Genomic DNA, 20,321 nt, shown 5'->3' on the forward strand with positions numbered 1-20,321 from the left:
GAAACCAGAACAATTATTTAGCCCGTATGCATTTATATAATTACCAGACGAATATGTTGCCTTACTTAAATAAAAATGTGTTTACAAATAATCCAATACGATGAAGTCTAGAGGAAATGGGAATTGTAAAGAATTAACTGACAACAGTTATTAAAAATGAAATAATACAAAATGTAAGTATTTGATTATATTTTATTTCATCGGCCTTTAGCTAAACAAATTAATGAAGTAAAACACATTTTAAATTTGCGATTTAAGCAATTAAACGTTTTGTATCCTACTATCAAGATGCATGTTCATCGGAATGGAAAAGTATACATGTTATGGATATTTAGGTGGTGTTTTTTGTCATCAAATAAGATGGCACAACTCCAGGTCTTACGTTTTATATTGATAATGAATGGTGTCCTGACAAAGATAACGGCACCTTTGTTTTTATCAAAAGATTATTCCTTTTTGATACCTGACATTAATTTTTATCGAAAGTAAATAAAATAGAAAACAATGCATGTCAATTGAATAAAACTTAGATTTTGTGATGGATTACTAGTGGGGATTATAAACTAGATTTTGATTTTTGATATTTAACAATTCAACAATTCTGCACTTTCAAAGCATAACGATTGTACATTTGTTTTCAATTTTCAACCTTTGTCTACACCCTATATAGCTATAAACTGTATGTTTAAATTTATCTGGTATTCAATTTAGTTTTTTGAGAAATAACATTTAATTGTCCCTGATATCATTAATACGAGTACGGACGAAAAAGTTCGGTCCAGATTTTTTTCTGTTTCAAAAACCACAGCATCGGTGTCAATGTATTTTCTTTCTAAAATAAAAAAAAATTATATTTAAAATAAAATGTTATCTTGAAAAGTATACCAGATTTAAAATTTATGATGGAAAAATCAATCTTTTATATGACACCATATGTTGTTTTACCTATTGTTCACATTGACGGTCTCTCCAACAACTACTTTATATCTTCGTGAACCTCGAACTACTATGGGGTCTTACAATTATGAAAACTTTTTCTTTTTGTTATGAAAAAAAAAAGAATAATGAAAACGAAATAGGTCAAAATCAACTGAAGTTATTATGGAGTATCTACACACTGCCATCGCCTGTCTTTGCAGCAAAAAAAAAAGCCTCATGATTTTCTTTTATTTATAAATAAACAAGAGACGTTTAAAAAGTTTACCCTTTTATAATAATGATGGAAATATATCAACCATTACATGTATCGCTCCATATATCAATAGTAAAACTACGCAGATAAATTTCTGCGTATCAAATGTGTTTTTAATTTAGAGAAATTAAAATGAAAACCTAGTTTCAATATATTAATTCTACAACATTCAGGTTCTACTTCGTCAAAATCTATCCCCATGTATATAGGGATGACGCGGTTTTGAAAACAGATACATTTATTCACATAGCACTATCATGGTTTATATGATACAGGTATTATATCTCTAGATTTGACATTAAGCGTCCAGTATGACTCGAACCTGATATACATGTACACCCTATTATCTTTTAAATGTAATAGCGACAAAACGATCTGATACACTTTAAAAACTGCGTTCATTTAACAAAGTTTCATTTATGTAGTTCAACTGATCTCTGTAGTATTTAATGTAAATTGCAGATAAACAAGTTATTTTGGATTTGAACTTCAAGCGGACAGGACATGGCGTATCAAGAACTACATTACAGTATTTTGATACTTGTCTTTATGTTTATGCAGATTGTTGATGTAAAAACTCAGGTAAATACTTTATTTATTAAACATATTCATAAAAAAAGTAATGTTTGAAAATGCATGTAAGGCTATTCAACTTAAAAAAAATGATATAATACTGCATTTTCTTTTTATCAAATATCAAATACTTCATGTTTTTACTATTCTCCTTCTTTTGAAACTCTCTTATGGCAATTACAATCAAATTATTGTACATTAATACAGTGGATCATCCCGCATTTCTTTTTAACGAGTAGGACTATATGAGGCAGGTTCTGTTCATTTCCCACAATCCTTACAAAACAAAATTTCACACGACGACTATAATTTTATGACTATTTCTCATAGCCTATATTGATGACTTTAGTGTTGTCCTTTTTTTTTAATAGGTGAAATTTATATGTAAATACAAAATGTCGAATTTAAATAATTACAACATGGTTTTTACAATTCAGTTAGTACACAGTAAACATGGTAAATCAGACATACCTAATCCATGAAAATAAATATTTCTTCATATTTTTGTACTTTGGAGAGCCATTTCGTTTTATTTTATTGGGGAACGGTTTATATTAGAATACGTCTATTTAGTTATGTAAGACCTCAAGTTTCTTCTCTTAAGCATTATATACTTTAAGTATGAAAATATGTTTACAATGTACTGAAAGTTCAGATAAAAGGCGAATGGTCAATTAACTCATTAGACGTGAAAATTAGTTTACGTTTACAACATGATATGCAATAGCTTTAACAAATTAAACCTTTCACCATAAGACAAATCTGTTATACAATTTACAATTATAGTATGATTAAATGTCTATTTCTGTGATTATAAAAAGAGGGAAAAAACTAGGATAGTTTTATCTATTTATATTTTGCCTTCCTTTTACTTGGGAAGTTATAATCTTAAAAGTGTGATCGGTATACATATAGTTCCTTAGATGATCAAAAATTGAAAATGAAATTAAATGCCAGCAAAGAGATTCAAAACTTCGACAGGAGTGTCATTAAAACTCGTTCATGGCATTAAACAGAATATTTACATGCACCAATAATGGAAAAGGATCTACACACCATTTACAACTATGCCCGTCTCTAGCACCCTATAAATAGCTTAATAAGAAACGTGATCCACTAAACTAATAGAGGAAATGCACATTTGATTTTCTTTACAATATGAATGTTATGATAAATTATAGAAGGTCAATGTTATTCAGACAAAAAAGCAAGATTTTAAAAAGCACTGCTAATTAGGTTTGTCGCATATATTTGTAGGACGAGAACAAATTAACGATTGAAATTAATGCATGCTAAAAGAGCCCAATAATGCCAACGGTTATCATGGTTATTTGATATGCCACAACAAAATTAGAAAATTAAAAGTTCAATCAAAATGAATTATTAGATAAGGTTTCTTTTAAAATAAAATGACTGGACAAAATTTAAGTTTGTAAAAAGAACCACTAAAATATATTATTCATACTCATACGGCTTTACCAAAAAATGCCATTTGTGTTCTGTTGCCTATGTCACTGTTATTGATTTGTTACCCCCCCTTTTGTAATGCCTTCTTTTTTGTACCATTAACTAAAGTAAAATAACAAAAATACTGAACTCCGAGGAAAATTCAAAGTTCCTAATCAAATGGCAAAATCAAATGATAAAACATATCAAACGAATTCACTATTTTTGAAACCAAAAGAAAGGTATTTTTTCAGAGTATTGTTTTATAAAATAGATATACTAGGTAGTTTTAAAACCATAATATGTGCCTTTTCCAATAAACTATTTGAACAGAATATAATATTTGATAACCAAATTTTTATCAATTATATTAAGAGTTTTTGTTGATAATCATACATCCGGTACAAAAATAACCGGTTATCAGTATTATGTTTCTAATAATAAAGTGGAATTAACAAGAGGTTGCTACTTTAGAACAAGCAATGTTTAATCTGTCTAGTACTTGTGGTCTCCGATTATTTTTGGGCTGTAGGGTCATATTTGGATAAGTTCATTGACCGACGTACTCAGATATGAGAGCGCATATTTATTTACATGTTTCAAAATGTAGACAGACTTGGATGCATTTTTAGCAAGACAACATGTAAAATAAGAAGATCAAATTCAGTTATTTTTATATTTTTGAATTCTAAAGTCTCTTACATCCTTTTTGGCATAAAAAAAGAGAAATTAAATGCAGTTTGTCTTAGTCTAGCTAGTGTTTAACTATATAAGACTAAGTGATTCGAGAACTTTAAAAAAAAATTAGGAGACAAGTTAACCTGTTGTTGTCTATGAAAGTTAGATGCAACAATATTGTACTTACTGTTACATGTACTAAAGAATTGTTTATCAGCATGTTAAATGGGTGTGGTAAAAAAATATACAAGCAAAAGTTGTAAACCTTTAAATGACACACTACCTCACATTAACTTTGTGCTTAAGATTATGCCTACCATATTGCTAAAATTACTAGATAGGGTATTGTTACTATTTTCATAACATGAAAGTTTTGAAACACTGTCCTTTGTTAGTATTTGTAGGACATTCACACTTGACATAACCATGTACGAATGTTTAACTTTGAACTGTCACACCAATGCACATTTCATCCCGTTGTGTTTATTTAATCATTCGGAATCACAGCTTATTAAGGTGTTTTTTTGGCTTAGGTTTTTTGTTGCCTTCTTAAATACTGGGGATTGCGAATGTCTTTTAAATCAATTAATCGATTCAATTATTCATCAACTCATGTCATCAATTAGACTGCGCAGTTTTAGCTCCATTGCAAAGAGCGCAGGCCATTTTATACTACATGGAGACGTTTTAGCACAAGATTAATCCGTTTAACTGTATTTTCGTTAGTCCATTTCAGCACAAACTTAAATGGTCGACAAACAGTAATTTATGCTGACTTAATGGTTAAGTTGCCTGCATTTACAGTTTGGTTAATCATGGAAATTACGTTATACGTTTTTTTACTATCATCAAATTGAAAACAACAGCATTTTTCAAAATGAGAAGTGTATTGAATATGCACCTCAATCTTGATAGAACAAAGAAAGGGTACAGTTCCTACTCCAATTTCGTGAACAGTAATGCACAGGGGGTATATCAAGCCCTTTACGTATTACGTTCTCTAACATATTTTCAGTCTAGAACGGACACGTAATATTTGAGTTAAAACCTTTCAGACTTTTAGTGTTGTATAATTGGAATAATGTATTTTTAAAGTGTGTTTTTTTTATTCTATAAAAAAATAAAAAATATTAATCATGATTTCTGGGACATTGAAAATTTCACTTTTTGCTAAAATAGGCATTGATGTCTAACTTTACGCTAAATGGGGTAAACGAAAAATGCGTTAAAATAGGTTATACTTTAGTGCAAAAAAATCTGAATTTATTTTTCATCATGTAGACCATGTATTCATCAATCTCAAATTGTAACAGTTTCAGTGAACTTTATAATTAATGTTATCAGATTTGTTACAACAAGGAAAAAAATACTAAACAAGAAGATGTATTGATTTCTGTATATACGTAAATAGATACTATATTTAGGAAGATATATTTCCGTAGTCAAATATATCATGACATTCAATACTAATTTGAACTGCGCAGTTAGGACATCTTTCGTTAGGAAAATCCCATGTTGGTCTAAAGTAATGATTTTCGTGGTGTTGTATCTGCTTGTTGGTAGGGTTAAATGATCTAACATAGAAAACAAACACCGTTGAAATGATGATTTGTTAGGGGTCATTTGAACTGAAGTCGTCCTAAATCATCAATTTGTCAAATTATTAGAACAAAACGATCGATTGAAAATTAATTTAGTTTGCTAGACAAATTGAAATTATGATCAAGAATGATAGCAGTGTTTTATAGAGCTTCATAGTTTTGCCTGCTGATAGGTTTTAAAAATATATAATGCAATGCAAAGAAAAACACCAGACAGGATCAAGGCGTATTTCTTTTGATGTTTTCAATCAAATAAATAACAATAAATACCATATAGCTTTTCGATAAAGCAAACATAAATAAAATCTAAGGTAAAAACAGTAAGTACTTAATCCATCTTAAAATTTAACATAATGTGTCGTTACTTTCGTCAGTATATAACTTATATAAGCATGGAAATAGGATGTTACGAGATGAAACATAAAAATCAACAAATTCTTAAAAAGTAAAACTATTTTGTTCAACGTGAGCTGCATGTCTTTGTTCATTTAGATAATTTGATTTATGAATGCAACCGATGTGAACCTTTAAAAGGATCATAATATGCAAATAATATATGGACTATGGACTATATAATAACAAAAGAACTATGTCAATTGGCCATGCTTTGATACTTTATATGCGCTTGGATTTTTACTTGATAACATTTTTGTTCGCAGTGGAGATTCCGTATATCGTCAATTTATTGGAATTCCAATTGGGACTTACTGTGCACTACTTATTGCGGACCTGTTTTTGAATTGTTATGAGTTACAATTTATAACTTAAATTAGCAAAGACCCATCGAAACAAACAACATTTGATACAAAAATTTAACAACACTTTTAGATATTTGGATGATATACTAGCTCTCAATAACGACGACTTCAGTATGTATACTAAAGAAATTTATCATGTTGAACTTACTTTAAATAAAGCTAATACTAACAATGACCACTGCCCTTTCCTCGATCGTGATATCTATATCATTTACGGGAAGCTGAATACAAAAAATTATGATAAAAGAGATGATTTTTCTTTTCCTATCGTTAATTATCCATTTTTAGATGGTGAAGTTCCCTTGTCACCATCTTATGGCGTTTATATATCTCAACTTGTACGATTCGCCCGTGTATATAACAACTTGTTAAGGGGCCAGCTGAAGGACGCCTCCGGATGCGGGAATTTCTCGCTACATTAAAGACCTGTTAGTGACCTTCTGGCCTTTTTTTTATGGTCGGGTTGTTGTCTCTTTAACACTTTCCCCATTTCCATTCTCAATTTTATTATTAAGAAGGGATATAGTTACGATACTGTTGTCCGGTCATTTAAGATTGCATATTTTGGCTTTAATATTGATTCACCTATAGGGTCTTTGCATCGGAACTAAACACATTGTTTTTAAGCAGTTGTTGGCATGACACGCGTTATGTTCTTCTCGTATATTTTATGATAGTAGGATACTAAACCCCTAACGGGAAGGATTGTGCTTGATATTCATATGATGAAGACATAATCTTTCAATCAGTTTAATTGAGGTCTGGAGCTGGAGCTGGTACACCAATTAACTGATAGTAGTCTGTTGTTATTTATGTATTACTGTCATTTTATTTATTTTCTTTTGTTACATCTTTTGCCTCTGGCCTTTGTTAGTCTTGTTTGATTTTCAATTTTTATTTTATTGTGTATAATACAGAGTTTAGTATGACGTTCATTATCATTGTACTTGTTACCATATTTTTTAGGGGCCAGTTGAAGGACACCAACGGGTGCGGGAATTATCGCTACATTGAAGACCCATTGGTGGCCTTGGTGCTCTATGATCGGGTTGTTGTCGCTTTGACACATTCCCCATTTCCTTTCTCAATTTTATACTGTATATAACATCACCGAGTTTTTATCAATTATTTATCAAACTTTATTGGGTTCATTTTTTTATTTTTTTATTTGGTTTCAGAATCCTTCAATACAGTTTATGCACATTAAATCAGACATAACACACCGATTTGCTACGACGTTAGTTTCCAGCACAGTTGTTAGTAGTGTAGAGACACCAGAAGAGTCAAGTTTCCATGTCGTGATACCAGATTCTGCTTTCATCACGGAATTCCTAATGTATGTATTGTCGTAGACATGTGTATATGAGGGCCTGGATTGGTTTTTTTTTCGTTTCTGTATTCTTTATTTATATATTTTTTTCCAAATCTATTCTCACTTAGTAAACTTACTTTATCCTCTTTGTGCGTACTTTCACCTGATATATAAAAAGAAGATTTGGTATGATTGTCAATGAGACAACTCTTCAAAAGAGACCAAATGACACAGAAATTAACAACTATATGTTATCGTACGGCCTTCAACAATGATTAAAGCCCATACCACATATTCAACTATAACTTAATGGACTTTTCTTTTCATTTCATTTTGTTATATTTGAATTTCCTTTTTAGACTTGGTTGGTCTAAAGGTTGTTTCTTGACAAGTTTGGACCGAAACACAAAGATAATTTTATGTGTATCTTGGACATATCTACCCAACAAATTTTAACCATTACATTAAAAAGTAAAATCACAAAAATACTGAACTTAGAGGAAAATCAATTCGAAAAGTCCATAATCACATGGCAAAATCAAATAACAAAACGCATCAAAAACGAATGGACAAGAACTGCCATATTCCTTACTTGGTACAGGCATTTTCAAATGTAGAAAATGGGGGACTAAACCTGGTTCTATAGCGCTAACCCTCTCACTTTAATGACAGTCTCATCAAATTCCGTTATATTTACATTGATGCGTTAAATTAACAGACACAATAAATAAAATAGTCAAAATATGGGTACATCAGTCATCATCGTATAACAATTTTAAAAGGAACAATTTGACAAAACACAAAAACATCTACTATCTACGAACACATTGATTGATTTGAGTGTCTGACGTCAGAAAAATTCATACCTCACATAACTTTGTCGTTCAATGTGCATTAAAACAATTTTAAAATTTAATATAAGCAATGTTAGCATGCAGGGTTAAAAAATCAAAAGTATGTACAAATAAATTTCAGAAATAGATCGAGTTTTAAAGTAGTCCAAAAGTTATATATAGAATCTATAAGAATCCAAAATTAGATAATTCCACTACGCGATTGAATGATTTTGACGTTTGTGGTTCAACGTGTATAGTAATTCATAATAGAAATATATCATAATGGCATATAATAGAACAATATCATACTGACGGGATCTTTTAAAGAACAGAGTCACGTAATAAGAACAACAGAAATACAAAACAAACCACCAAAAAATGAAAGCCAATACAAACATATTGACGAGATGTATAAGTACCGTGCCACGTCAAACGGATATCACATAAAACAATGCAACAGTAAAATTAATATTAATAGTAGAACAAAGACAAATGAAAGAACATTAAAACACGTTGTTAAGATGATAAACAACATTAGTACGCAGAATCTATACATCAAGACCATCGTGTATTATTTGGGAAGTTGATACGGAATATTTATCAACAAGGTCTTGGTACCTTCCGATGAACTTTTTTAGAAAAGGGACGAGACGTTCTTTGACATACCCCTGGTTCATCAACTTTCTTTTCAGACACTGATGACGTTTTACAAAGTCTGAGTAGGAGCTGCAAGCTCTTGAATATCGAATAATCCAGTGCATATGACTTTTAAAGTGTGTCTATTAATTTTCAATTCCCTATATTATTTACTTAAATATTTACATTAAATAAAAAAATAAAGCTAAATAAACACTGATACCAATAAATACGTTACAACTTGTATATCAAGAATATAATTTTTCTACTGAAAGTCCAAAAGGGTAGTTGAACAGTTACCTTATTTGCACTAATAAATATTGGGTGTTCAAATAAGAGCTGTATCACCTTAGGAAATATTTATGTCAGTAGAGTAAATTTCGTTTAATATGACATCACACTTAAATTCTATTCTTACTTTATGGGACATACATATATATCATGTCATATATTTTCTTGATCCTGCTTTGTGTGCTTGGAAGATACTATTCTTCTTTTAATATTATTAAGGACAAAACCTTTGAAAAAAAGGTGTTAGTTAATGTTTGCTCAGTATCCTTTCTGTTCTAATGAGCGTTGAAGTAAAGGTAGCTCATTGAATTCGTTTGTACATGAGTACATATTATTATAGATATGGCCACACTTTCATATAAAAAGAGGATATGGTATTACTGTCAATAAGATAACTCTTCACAAGAGACCAAATGACACAGTAATTAACAACTAAAGGTCACCGAACGACCGTCAACAATGAGTATATTTCATGCCGCATTGTCATCTATAAAATGCCCCGCAATGACAAATGTAAGACAATTCAAAAGAGAGAACTAATGTCCCAATGTATGTACAAAAAACGATAATAAACATTTAACAAAGAAACAAACGACAACCACTGAATTACAGACTCCAGACTTGGGACAGGCACAATACTGTAACTGAATGTGCCGGTGTTTATTATAGTGTTAAGATCCTAACCCTACATCTTTGACAGTGGTTAAACAGTACATGATTAATGTTTTTTTTGTGTTTATTCATTTTATATCTGTGTTAGCACAACAAGAAATTATCAGTTGCATATATACATGCATACGTATTTCACTATACTTTTTTGTAAAATAACGCAATTCGTACTGGGGAATAGTAACATTATCATGGTCTGCTTCGATCTGTATCCACACGTTTGTCCAAATTGGGCGTTGGTTTGGTTGTGCGGGATGTGCTAATACACAGCCACGTCCGATGAGAATATGGACGTTACACCGATACCTCATGTAGAAACAGTCACGATCACTTCACGTTCAGAATCATTGCAACAACTCTTTGACGGGTTCGTAGGTGACATGTTGCAAGGCTTAGTTTTGGTCCCATCCCAATAAATCCTCATTTTCCGATGATATTCCCGCAGGACCTTTTTATTGAATTCATTGTAAAACTTGTTCTCATATTGAACGATTTTCGTTAGCTATGTTGGCAATTTTGCACTTGAATGATAACGCATGAATGACGTCACGAAATGACGTATTATTGATGTGATTAAATTAAGAATCAATTAGGATTGATTCCGGAAAATGGAGTTAAACTTTTATTAAAACAGTTTATCCTTATATGATAAACTTAATTAAATGAGTATGCAACTCCAAATATAAATTGTCAGTGAACCAGCTAATCCTTAGAGAATTTCACCACCATTTTATGAAATAAATTGTACATTATACTTAAAACAATCTGTTATACTCTTTATTGTCCTTTCAGCGAAATAAATGGTCAACTGTATCCCGGAGAAATCAAGAAAAGGGGGAGAGTGAAAGAAAAATATGAAAGTGGAAAAAAGAGTTGGCACAATGCACAACAAATGACAGAAAAGTAAGTAAACATACCATTTCTAGAATATCCAATTATTTAATTGGAATTTAATATGTATGTTTTTTTTATAAACTTCATCAACAAATAACATGTATCTCTTGTATTTCTAAAATCAAACTATGTTATTACACATAATGACTGCAATGCATGGTGAAAGAGATAATTAAGATATTAAATATCAAATGTCACTCTTTTTAAATTTCGTTCAGTGTACATGTACTTGAAAGATAAAACATAGTTTACTTCCGATTTAAATTATTTGTTGGGCCAATTGGTCTTTATATTCACTTATCATTGTCAATTTACTATAATATTATGCGACTATCATCAAAGTGAGAGGTTTGGCTGGCTATAAAACCAGGTTTAATCCAATACAAAGTCCGGAATATGACAGTTGTTATCAATTCGTTTGATGTGTTTGAGCTTTGGTTTTTGTTATTTTTCTTGATTTTACTCTTGGTTATAAGCAGTCATTTTATAAATTTCAATCATAACTATGTCATTCACAGATTCAGATATACTAGCAGATTTAGTTTTGATATAAACGTACCAGCTGAGAGTAGAGTGACTTTCAATCTGACTTATCAAGAACTAATACAACGAGTTAATGGTATATATCAACACAAAATATATGTCGATCCAGGACAGATTGTAGAGGATTTAGCGGTTGATGTTTTAATTTTTGAATCAAGAAATATTACCAAACTTTTAGTGCCACGACTACGAAACAACACCCTATCTAATAAAGATGGTTTGTACGCTTATAAATTTTTAATTATTCTGCTTTCTGTAATGAGAAAAAAACGTGGAAATAGATTTTTAATAAATAACCCGAAACAACTCTTACTTCATTTAAAAATTTGACTTATCGAACATATAAATGATTTCGCATTTTGTTTTGGTGAAAACTTTGGATTTCATATATTTTCGAGATATATGAGAAACATGTTTAATCACTTACTATTTTCTGGATATGGAAATGAAATGCCTTTTATTATACAAATTTATACAAATGCGAGTAAAGCGTAATTTTACATTTAAACGGAAGACTAGTTATATGTGTTGGTGATAAGAACCCCACGAAAAGGCATTATCATATGTTAACCTTTCATTAATTTATACAGAAGAATTAAACGCATTAGCTGTTATTGACCGACCAACATCGAAATCTGCCACAATTAATTATGCCCCGAGCGCCGAAGATCAGAAACAGATGTCTGACCAGGGAATATCAGGATTGTTTGTTGTCGAGTATGATGTCCAGAGAAAATTTGACGCCGGTGAAGTCATGGTAATAGCAAATTTACTGTTAGTTGGTTGAGCTAGCTATTGTATTTGTTTAATTCAGATGGAAAACATGCTAAATAATAATTGCCATCAACTCAAAATCGCGAAAGGTGAAACAAAAAAATATTCTGTAAACATTTTATTATTACTATTTTTTTTACAAAAACGCTCTATACAAACGATAGGTGGTACACAAATGTTTGGAAGTTTTGATATTTTTTTCTTTTGTTTTTCTTTCTTTCTGAATATGTGAAAGTAAAAATCCTGTGTTTGGATGCTTATACAAAAGTCACCAAATCGGACCCAAATCATAGTTATTTCTGTGGTATCAATGGTAACGACAGCCATTTTGTGAATTCTAACGCTAAATATTATTCTGTATATATATATATTAATGAGGGTACTTTTTATATGGCCTTCCAAATACCGTTTCGATCCCTAACATCACTGAAGAGACATGTATTGTCGAAATCCGGATATGGTGTACTAAAGAAATATTGACACCGAATGTTTGTGGCACAACATCCTGTCCACAAGTTAACAATTTTTTTTTCTGTGACGTATTAAATTTATATTAGGATCCATTTTGTTACATCTTGTGATCAATTTTATTTGGCAATCGTCAATGGCAGTCAGCAGGGTTAAAGAACATCAGTTGTTCGACCTGTTAGTCAAATGCGTTTTGTTTAAATATACTTTTTCACTCTTTTGGTCTTTTGGAAAATGTTGTTTGTGCTGTTTTTAGACCCTTCTACAACGAAATTTGTTTGACATGCACACGTATAAAAACTGCGGTTTTTATCCAACGCAGTCATAGGTTTGAACGTAGTTTTCAATTTAGACTCGTTTATATTTTTTGTTTGGGCATGTATCATATTTTCCCTCCGGTTTATATGATCCGTTCATCCTATATATTGACTCTTAAAATTCAAGAGTTAATCTAAAAATGAGGGTACTTTCTCTAAAAATGAGGGTACTTTTTATATGGCCTTCCAAATACCGTTTCGATCCCTAACATCACTGAAGAGACATGTATTGTCGAAATCCGGATATGGTGTACTAAAGAAATATTGACACCGAATGTTTGTGGCACAACATCCTGTCCACAAGTTAACAATTTTTTTTTCTGTGACGTATTAAATTTATATTAGGATCCATTTTGTTACATCTTGTGATCAATTTTATTTGGCAATCGTCAATGGGAGTCAGCAGGGTTAAAGAACATCAGTTGTTCGACCTGTTAGTCAAATGCGTTTTATTTAAATATACTTTTTCACTCTTTTGGTCTTTTGGAAAATGTTGTTTGTGCTGTTTTTAGACCCTTCTACAACGAAATTTGTTTGACATGCACACGTATAAAAACTGCGGTTTTTATCCAACGCAGTCATAGGTTTGAACGTAGTTTTCAATTTAGACTCGTATACATATATATAAATACATTTGAATAGCTGTAATTTGTATCGTAAACAATAGTTCACATACTTACATATTTTGAAGAATTGCCAATGAATATTCTCTTTCGTTATCAAAAGTCTTAAGAAATGCAACTTTGACTAATACATTTGGCAACTATTGGATTAAGTCGAACAATAACCTTTTCGTTTTTCTTTTTCTTTCAAGAACATCTAACGAGAAAACATATTCGTATACCACGACCAATTTATGTCGTATTTTTTTGTGTGGAATGAGTCCCAGATGCTTAATTGGAACATCAACACATCAAGGATAAGATTCGAAGCAATATAAAAAAAGATCACATTTAGTTTTGTGTTACAACCCATATATTTTATTATTCTAGATATCTGATGGATATTTTATGCATCAATTTTCCCCGGGAAGCCTAAAGCCAATTCAAAAGGATGTTCTGTTCATCCTAGATGTGAGTTCATCTATGTATGGAACTGAAATACGACAACAAAGTAACGCTATTGATACAATTATACAAGACTTTCACAGTCTTGACAGATTCAATATAATGGAATTCAGCACAAACGCTACATTATGGCAATCACAGATTTTGAATGCAAGCAATGAAAATAAACTAAAAGCACGTCAGTATCTCAAAGAGATGCAAGCCAATGGATGTGAGTTAATATTAGTTGTTTTAAATTGAGGAATATATGTTCATCAAGCAATTATGCCCTGAATTCGTGACTGGCCACGGCTTTACATTGTGTTCTTTTTTTGTTTTATACGCTCTGTATTTCTTAAATATCTTTTGATTTTCCTTTTTTTTGTCCGGTACATGCATTAAAGATACGTTTATTGTCGAAAAATGCGTATCTGGTGAAGAGAAATTCGACGATTCACAGTTTTAAGTAACATAATGCATTTTGTCATGGCACCAAAGGACGTCGACAGCATGAGACAAAATCTAAAACACATTTGAATATTTGGAGGAATGTCTGAGCCATAAATCAATAAGACATTCAAATCACATTTTGTCGTGCGATTTTTGAAGACAAAAATTACAAGATTAATTATCCAGATTTTAAGAAAATCTACGTACTCATATATGTATCAGATATCATGAAGCGATGGAGTTTGTATTAATGCAATACTCACCTAATTGCATTATTATCCCTATTGACATCTTACATCTACCTTGAAACTGCAGATTTTATTTTTTTTACAGATTCTGATATAAATATTGCAATTCTGAAAGGTTTGGAGTTTCTAAACAATATTTCGAAACATGATAACCGTATGAAAATGTTAGTGTTTCTTACTGATGGTCACGCCTCTAAAGGAGAACAAGATAGCAGTAAAATTATCAGCAACATTGATGAGAAAAATACTGAACGCATACCTATTTTCAGTCTTGCATTTGGAGATGAAGCAGATTATGAATTTGTCAAGAAAGTTGCTGTTAAAAATGATGGTGTAGCTAGAAAGATTTTTAAAGGCCATGATGCTTCTTTGCAAATCAAACAATCCTTTGATGAAATTTCATCACCTTCGCTACGAAATATCACGTTCAAATATCTGCATAAAAACACGGATATCATAGAAAAAGCAACCAAATTGAACTATGGCACGTTTTATAACGACAAGGAAATAATAACCGCTGGAAAGTTATTTAATGTCGATGGAGATATAATAGATGTTTTAATTTCTGGCCTCGGAGTAGACGGACCTTTAGAATTACCTTTAGAGATTGACCTTCAAAATCAAATTTATTCTACGGACAAATCATCTGACAACGACAAAATACCTAAGAGAATATGGGCGTATCTTACAATCAAGCAACTTTTAGATAAAGCGATTGGTGAAAAAAGCCCAACAGAAAAGAGGATGTTAAATCATATGGTTAGACAGCTGTCTTTGAAGGTAATTTCTATACGAATACACATTTATCTCAATTGTAAAAATTACCTACAAATTTTGATTAATCATATCTTGAATATTGTCTCCATAATGATTTTGTGTTAGTCAGTTAACATATGAAAGTTAACCCCTCATCGCCCTTTATACATTGTTAACTGTTACTGCACTTCAATACGTCCGTACACTTTTTAGACGTGTAAATACTTATATATAACATGGTAAAAACACATAGTTGTCAACACGCTACAACAGTTCATACATCGAAACAAGTCACAACACCGTGCAGAATTCGACGAACAAGCTATCGAATTATCGTAGCTAAAACTTAATTTAATTCAATGCGCCATCTCCGCATTCAGATTAATCTACACAAGGCTTGTCAGTAGCGGTCGAATCAAAACAGATGATATGTGTATCGAGGTATCTATTTGTAAAAGAAATATATCATTCTCTGAAATAGTTCTGCAATAGCCAGAAGTTATCAGATATAATATATTGAAAGGGTATAAGTGTTTTGAATTTTTAATATTTCGTATTTAATATATAATAATTTGACAATAAATATAAAATAAAGCCAGAATATTAAAAAAAGCTAAAGTAACTGTCAAAGAGCTGGAACTAAGCCAAAACCAAATCAGGACAAAAATAATTAGAGAAATAAAAAAAAACATAACGAAAACATGTCACGATATAGAAATGAATGGAAATGGGGTAAGTGTCCAAAGAGAACAATTAACTAACCAAAAATATACAAACAACATAACTTTTAAATAGGCGTTACTGTATGCATTCAAATGTAAACATTGTACCTAATTTTAAGGTAAATAAACTAATTTTACCTAAAATAGAAACAAATTAAAACCTTAAAAAAGATGCACATTTACGTACTTAAAGAGAGGACATATTTTCTAATGAACAGAGTTATCTATTGATAAATGCACTGAAAAGAGCAGTTACATGTTTATACTTAAAACAGTAATGAAAATTTCCCTACAGATACAGTACTGATTTAATTAGTGTTATAATGAAACAGTACTGACGAAATCATCACCGAAATAGTACTGTCAAAATCAGTACTGAAACAGTACTGTCAAAATCAGTACTGAAACAGTACTGTCAAAATCAGTACTGAAACAGTATTGACGAAATCAGTAATGAAACAGTACTGTTAAAATAAGTACTGAAACAGTATTGTCAAAATCAGTACTGAATCAGCACTGTCAAAACAGTACTGAATAAACAAAAAGTATAACTTGACAAGTTTTCTGTCTTGCCGAACAGTACTGATATATACGGGTGTAGAAATGTACCAAAAAAACGTGAGAAAATTCTTGGTAGTGTAGTTCATCTATGTTGTTTTTCAGTACAAGTTTGTAACACCATTAGCGTCTGTCGTTGTTACGTTACCTGATAAACGGCAACATGGCTTATTGGAAGAAAATGAGGATTCTTTACGTATGTCAAATCTTGTTTATTAGCTAGGATACAAATATTTCAATATTTTTTTTTTTTATTACTTCTTTATGTATTATTATTAAAATAAGGACTATGACGTCCGCTAGAAACCATTGAAAACAGATCGAGTCTTATTGCATGAATTATTATTCTATTTTGATTTCCAACTAAGCCTTCTTTTTTAACATCTTCTTTTTTATAAGCCGGCAGAATTTTCATTTTTTTTTTAATAATTTTGATTGTGTTTGCAAAGACCTCCTTGCCTCATGATAATGAAGACTTTGAACACAAAGCTACTAGATATATCTGATGCCATAATGATTCCCACTGATAAGAAAGATCATTTTGTGGTTATGTGACTGTCTGTTATGTGATTTTCTGAGTTAATGCAATATCATACTTTTGATATAACTATATATTGTCTGAAATTCGTGTTGCTTAAAGTCTTTAGTTTGTTTTCTCTGTTGTTTCTTGTGTAATATTATTTGTCTTTTGTCTTTTTCTTTTTTAGCCATTGCGTTGTCAGTTTATTTTCGATCTAGTAGTTTGAGTGTCCCTCTGGTATCTTTCGCTCCACTTGTATTATCTTTTTAGATAAAAATGAATATTCAAGATTTGTTTTAATTTCCAATTTCTATTATTTTTCCCATTCTCCTAATTTACTCTAACTTATATATATCAGGCAATCATATTATAAGATATTCGAATGATAAAAAGACTAGTATCATATTTTGGAACCAGCATGCCAGTTTGTAAGACAGCAAAGTGACTTGTAAATCAATCGATGGTAAAGAATTTGGCCTCCTCTTTTGTTTTAATAATATTGTACGTATATTGTGTCATAAATCAAACTGATATGTTCAGTGTATATAAAAAAGAAGATGTGGTATGATTTAAAAAGAAGTATTTTATAGTACATAATAATCAGTTTGTTTTTTTACTTTTTCCTCACAGTTGCCCTTGCTTTACATCAGACAGAGAATAGAAAACAAAGTGTTCCGAAAGGAATTAAACGCAAAGCTGACGGTGTTAGTACCGAAGGAGGAGGTTTGTTCTTATAATATTTTCCTGTATATGATGACTGTTCACTTCTCGGTCTAGCAGACTATAAATGTACGATTTTGTTAGATATAAATATATTTGAGATCTTCGTTGTTATACAAGTTGAGGTTATGAATAGGTCGACATTAAAGGTTGTGGTGTTGTTATTTTAACCATAAACTTTAACTTTTACAATAATATCTGTTTTTCTATATAATCGCGATTGAACGCGATTGAGTCGAGTATAGTTTTCATAACTGGTCCAAAAAAAACTAAGAAAAAAGAACAAAAACTAAACGAAGACACATATATATTTGATTAACCCTGAAACATAAGTGCGTGTAAATGCTGCTCAATACCGTAAATGGAGTAGAATTACATGCGATTAAAACGAACTCCATGATACGCGAAAAAGCAACATAAATATAAACAGCAGTTGTTTTGTTGTTCGTAATTTATGTAGTTGATTGGAACGACGAAAACATCAAGTGCATACTCGTGAGAAAACACAAAGAAACTATCATTGGGATAAGTGGTAGCATGTGATATCATTAGATATTCGCCACATGTGAGAAGGAAGATGTCATGAGTAGTCAACGCATGGTCGACAAGATACAATTAAATACTATTATCATGAGAAAATATTTATGCAGCTTGTGATTTGCTATTTTCTAAACAGATTTGATTTTATTCAATAATCATTCAAATACAAATATTACAGGAGGAGGTGATCCCCATTTCATGGTTAGAATTAAAGGCATCGAGTATCCAATATGCTTTGATGTGGATGCAGCCAAAGGAGATGTGATTAAGATTCTGAAAGATCCCTTATCAGGTTAATTTGGCGAAATATTTATATAGAAATAAGAAGACATGGTATCTAGTATGATATTAGTCCCACTGAGACAAGTGAACTCTCGATTCAAGTCACAATGTTTAAAAAGTAACAATTATAGGTCAAAGTACAGCGTTTAACATGGAACCTTGGCACACAACGAATAGCAGAAATAAAGGGACACAACATGACTAGTGTAATATAATTGAAACAGAAAAACCGACGGTCGAAGCTATGTAACACACGAGAAACACTCAACAATAGTCTCCTAACTGAGAACAGGTTCAAACAAATGCAGCGGATTCTAATGATTTCTTTCGCCTATTTGTTTTTGTCACATAGAAACAACACATCATTTTTTGCAAATCATTGCGTTAAAAGAAACTAAAGTGACACAAACTTCGTAAAAAATAGGTTTCACCAAAGAACCACGTGCAATTATGTATTTCTCCGCTTCCGACAGTTAAATTTGAAGTATTTAAATTTAAATATTGAGCTGTTTCGATAAGAGTTGAAGCTGACTAAACGTTATTTAAGCTAGACAGTTAGATACCATTAACACACTAATGTATACAAAAGCCAGAGTCTGAGCTTGTTTAGCTGTATACTATCAAAATTAAATTGACAAATAATAAAATGCAAAACAAACAAACCCAAACATTTCGCAAAAAAACCAATTGACATAAAAGTGCTAAACATTTGACATAAAAAGCATTATAAATCTGAAAGTATGATACATAGTTAATACGAGAGTACACGAACTAAATTTATATCAATCAAATAAATCACAAAGATTAACAAAGATGGGAATAAAAAACCCTGGTCGTACCTGCTCTCTTAAATAATTTATTTAGTCTAATTTCCAATGAGCAAATACAATTGGTTGTACACTCTCAAATTCTTCAAATCTTGTATTTAAACGTCAATCTTATTTCAGGTATGACGATCAATGCTGGTATCATTGGTTCTAGGAGGAGAAATAGATTCGGAAAATATAAAACTTTCATTGGAGAAATTTTTGTAATGACACCTTCTGTTCAAATCCATATAATGCCAAACCAAGTTATAGTTGATAGCTCCCCATCATCCTGGAATGATATTGCGTATGCATCCAAAGTTGTTAGAATACATGTTAACACAACTGTTCACCACGAGGAAACAATGTTTATACACTTTGAAAATGATATGAGTATCATAATTCGTAGATCAATGAATGTAACTAATAGTCAGGGTGTTGACTATCTTAACTTTAACCTTGACAAAGAAACAGGGATATCCAACATTGCCAATGGCATTTTAGGTGCGTATTTTTGTTTCATGTCCTAAATTGCAATTACGTACGAAGTTTTAGACTAAAATATAGAGTTTTACATGCTTATACCAAGAAGATGTTTAAATTCATAATTAGAAGGCAAACATGGTTATCTGAAAAAGATAATAATAACAAACTTATGCACAAGAACAATCGCTAACAGCGCCTT

At 31.1% G+C, this 20,321-nt stretch overlaps 1 protein-coding gene across 1 annotated transcript; it reads left to right on the top strand.

Annotated features, from left to right (window-relative positions):
• On the top strand, window positions 1-18,845 carry LOC134706549 (inter-alpha-trypsin inhibitor heavy chain H3-like). The gene is made up of 11 exons (XM_063565619.1): window positions 1-173; window positions 1,655-1,774; window positions 7,427-7,584; window positions 10,785-10,895; window positions 11,405-11,646; window positions 12,020-12,186; window positions 13,981-14,266; window positions 14,818-15,512; window positions 16,874-16,964; window positions 17,919-18,011; window positions 18,727-18,845. The coding sequence occupies exons 2-11, from the start codon at window positions 1,697-1,699 to the stop codon at window positions 18,843-18,845; spliced, it is 2,040 nt and encodes a 679-aa protein (XP_063421689.1). The 5' UTR covers window positions 1-173; window positions 1,655-1,696.
• Window positions 18,846-20,321: the final 1,476 nt, after the last annotated feature.

This window comes from Mytilus trossulus, chromosome 1 (assembly GCF_036588685.1).
Source record: "Mytilus trossulus isolate FHL-02 chromosome 1, PNRI_Mtr1.1.1.hap1, whole genome shotgun sequence".
In the NCBI taxonomy this organism is placed as follows: Eukaryota; Metazoa; Mollusca; class Bivalvia; order Mytilida; family Mytilidae; genus Mytilus; species Mytilus trossulus.

Excerpts from the sequence above, each read along its gene's own strand:
- LOC134706549 (XM_063565619.1), top strand. The coding sequence starts at position 1,697 with ATGGCGTATCAAGAACTACATTACAGTATTTTGATACTTGTCTTTATG. Across the intron at positions 12,187-13,980 it reads TTGACGCCGGTGAAGTCATG|ATATCTGATGGATATTTTAT; the intron begins GTAATAGCAAAT and ends TTATTATTCTAG. Across the intron at positions 15,513-16,873 it reads TTAGACAGCTGTCTTTGAAG|TACAAGTTTGTAACACCATT; the intron begins GTAATTTCTATA and ends GTTGTTTTTCAG.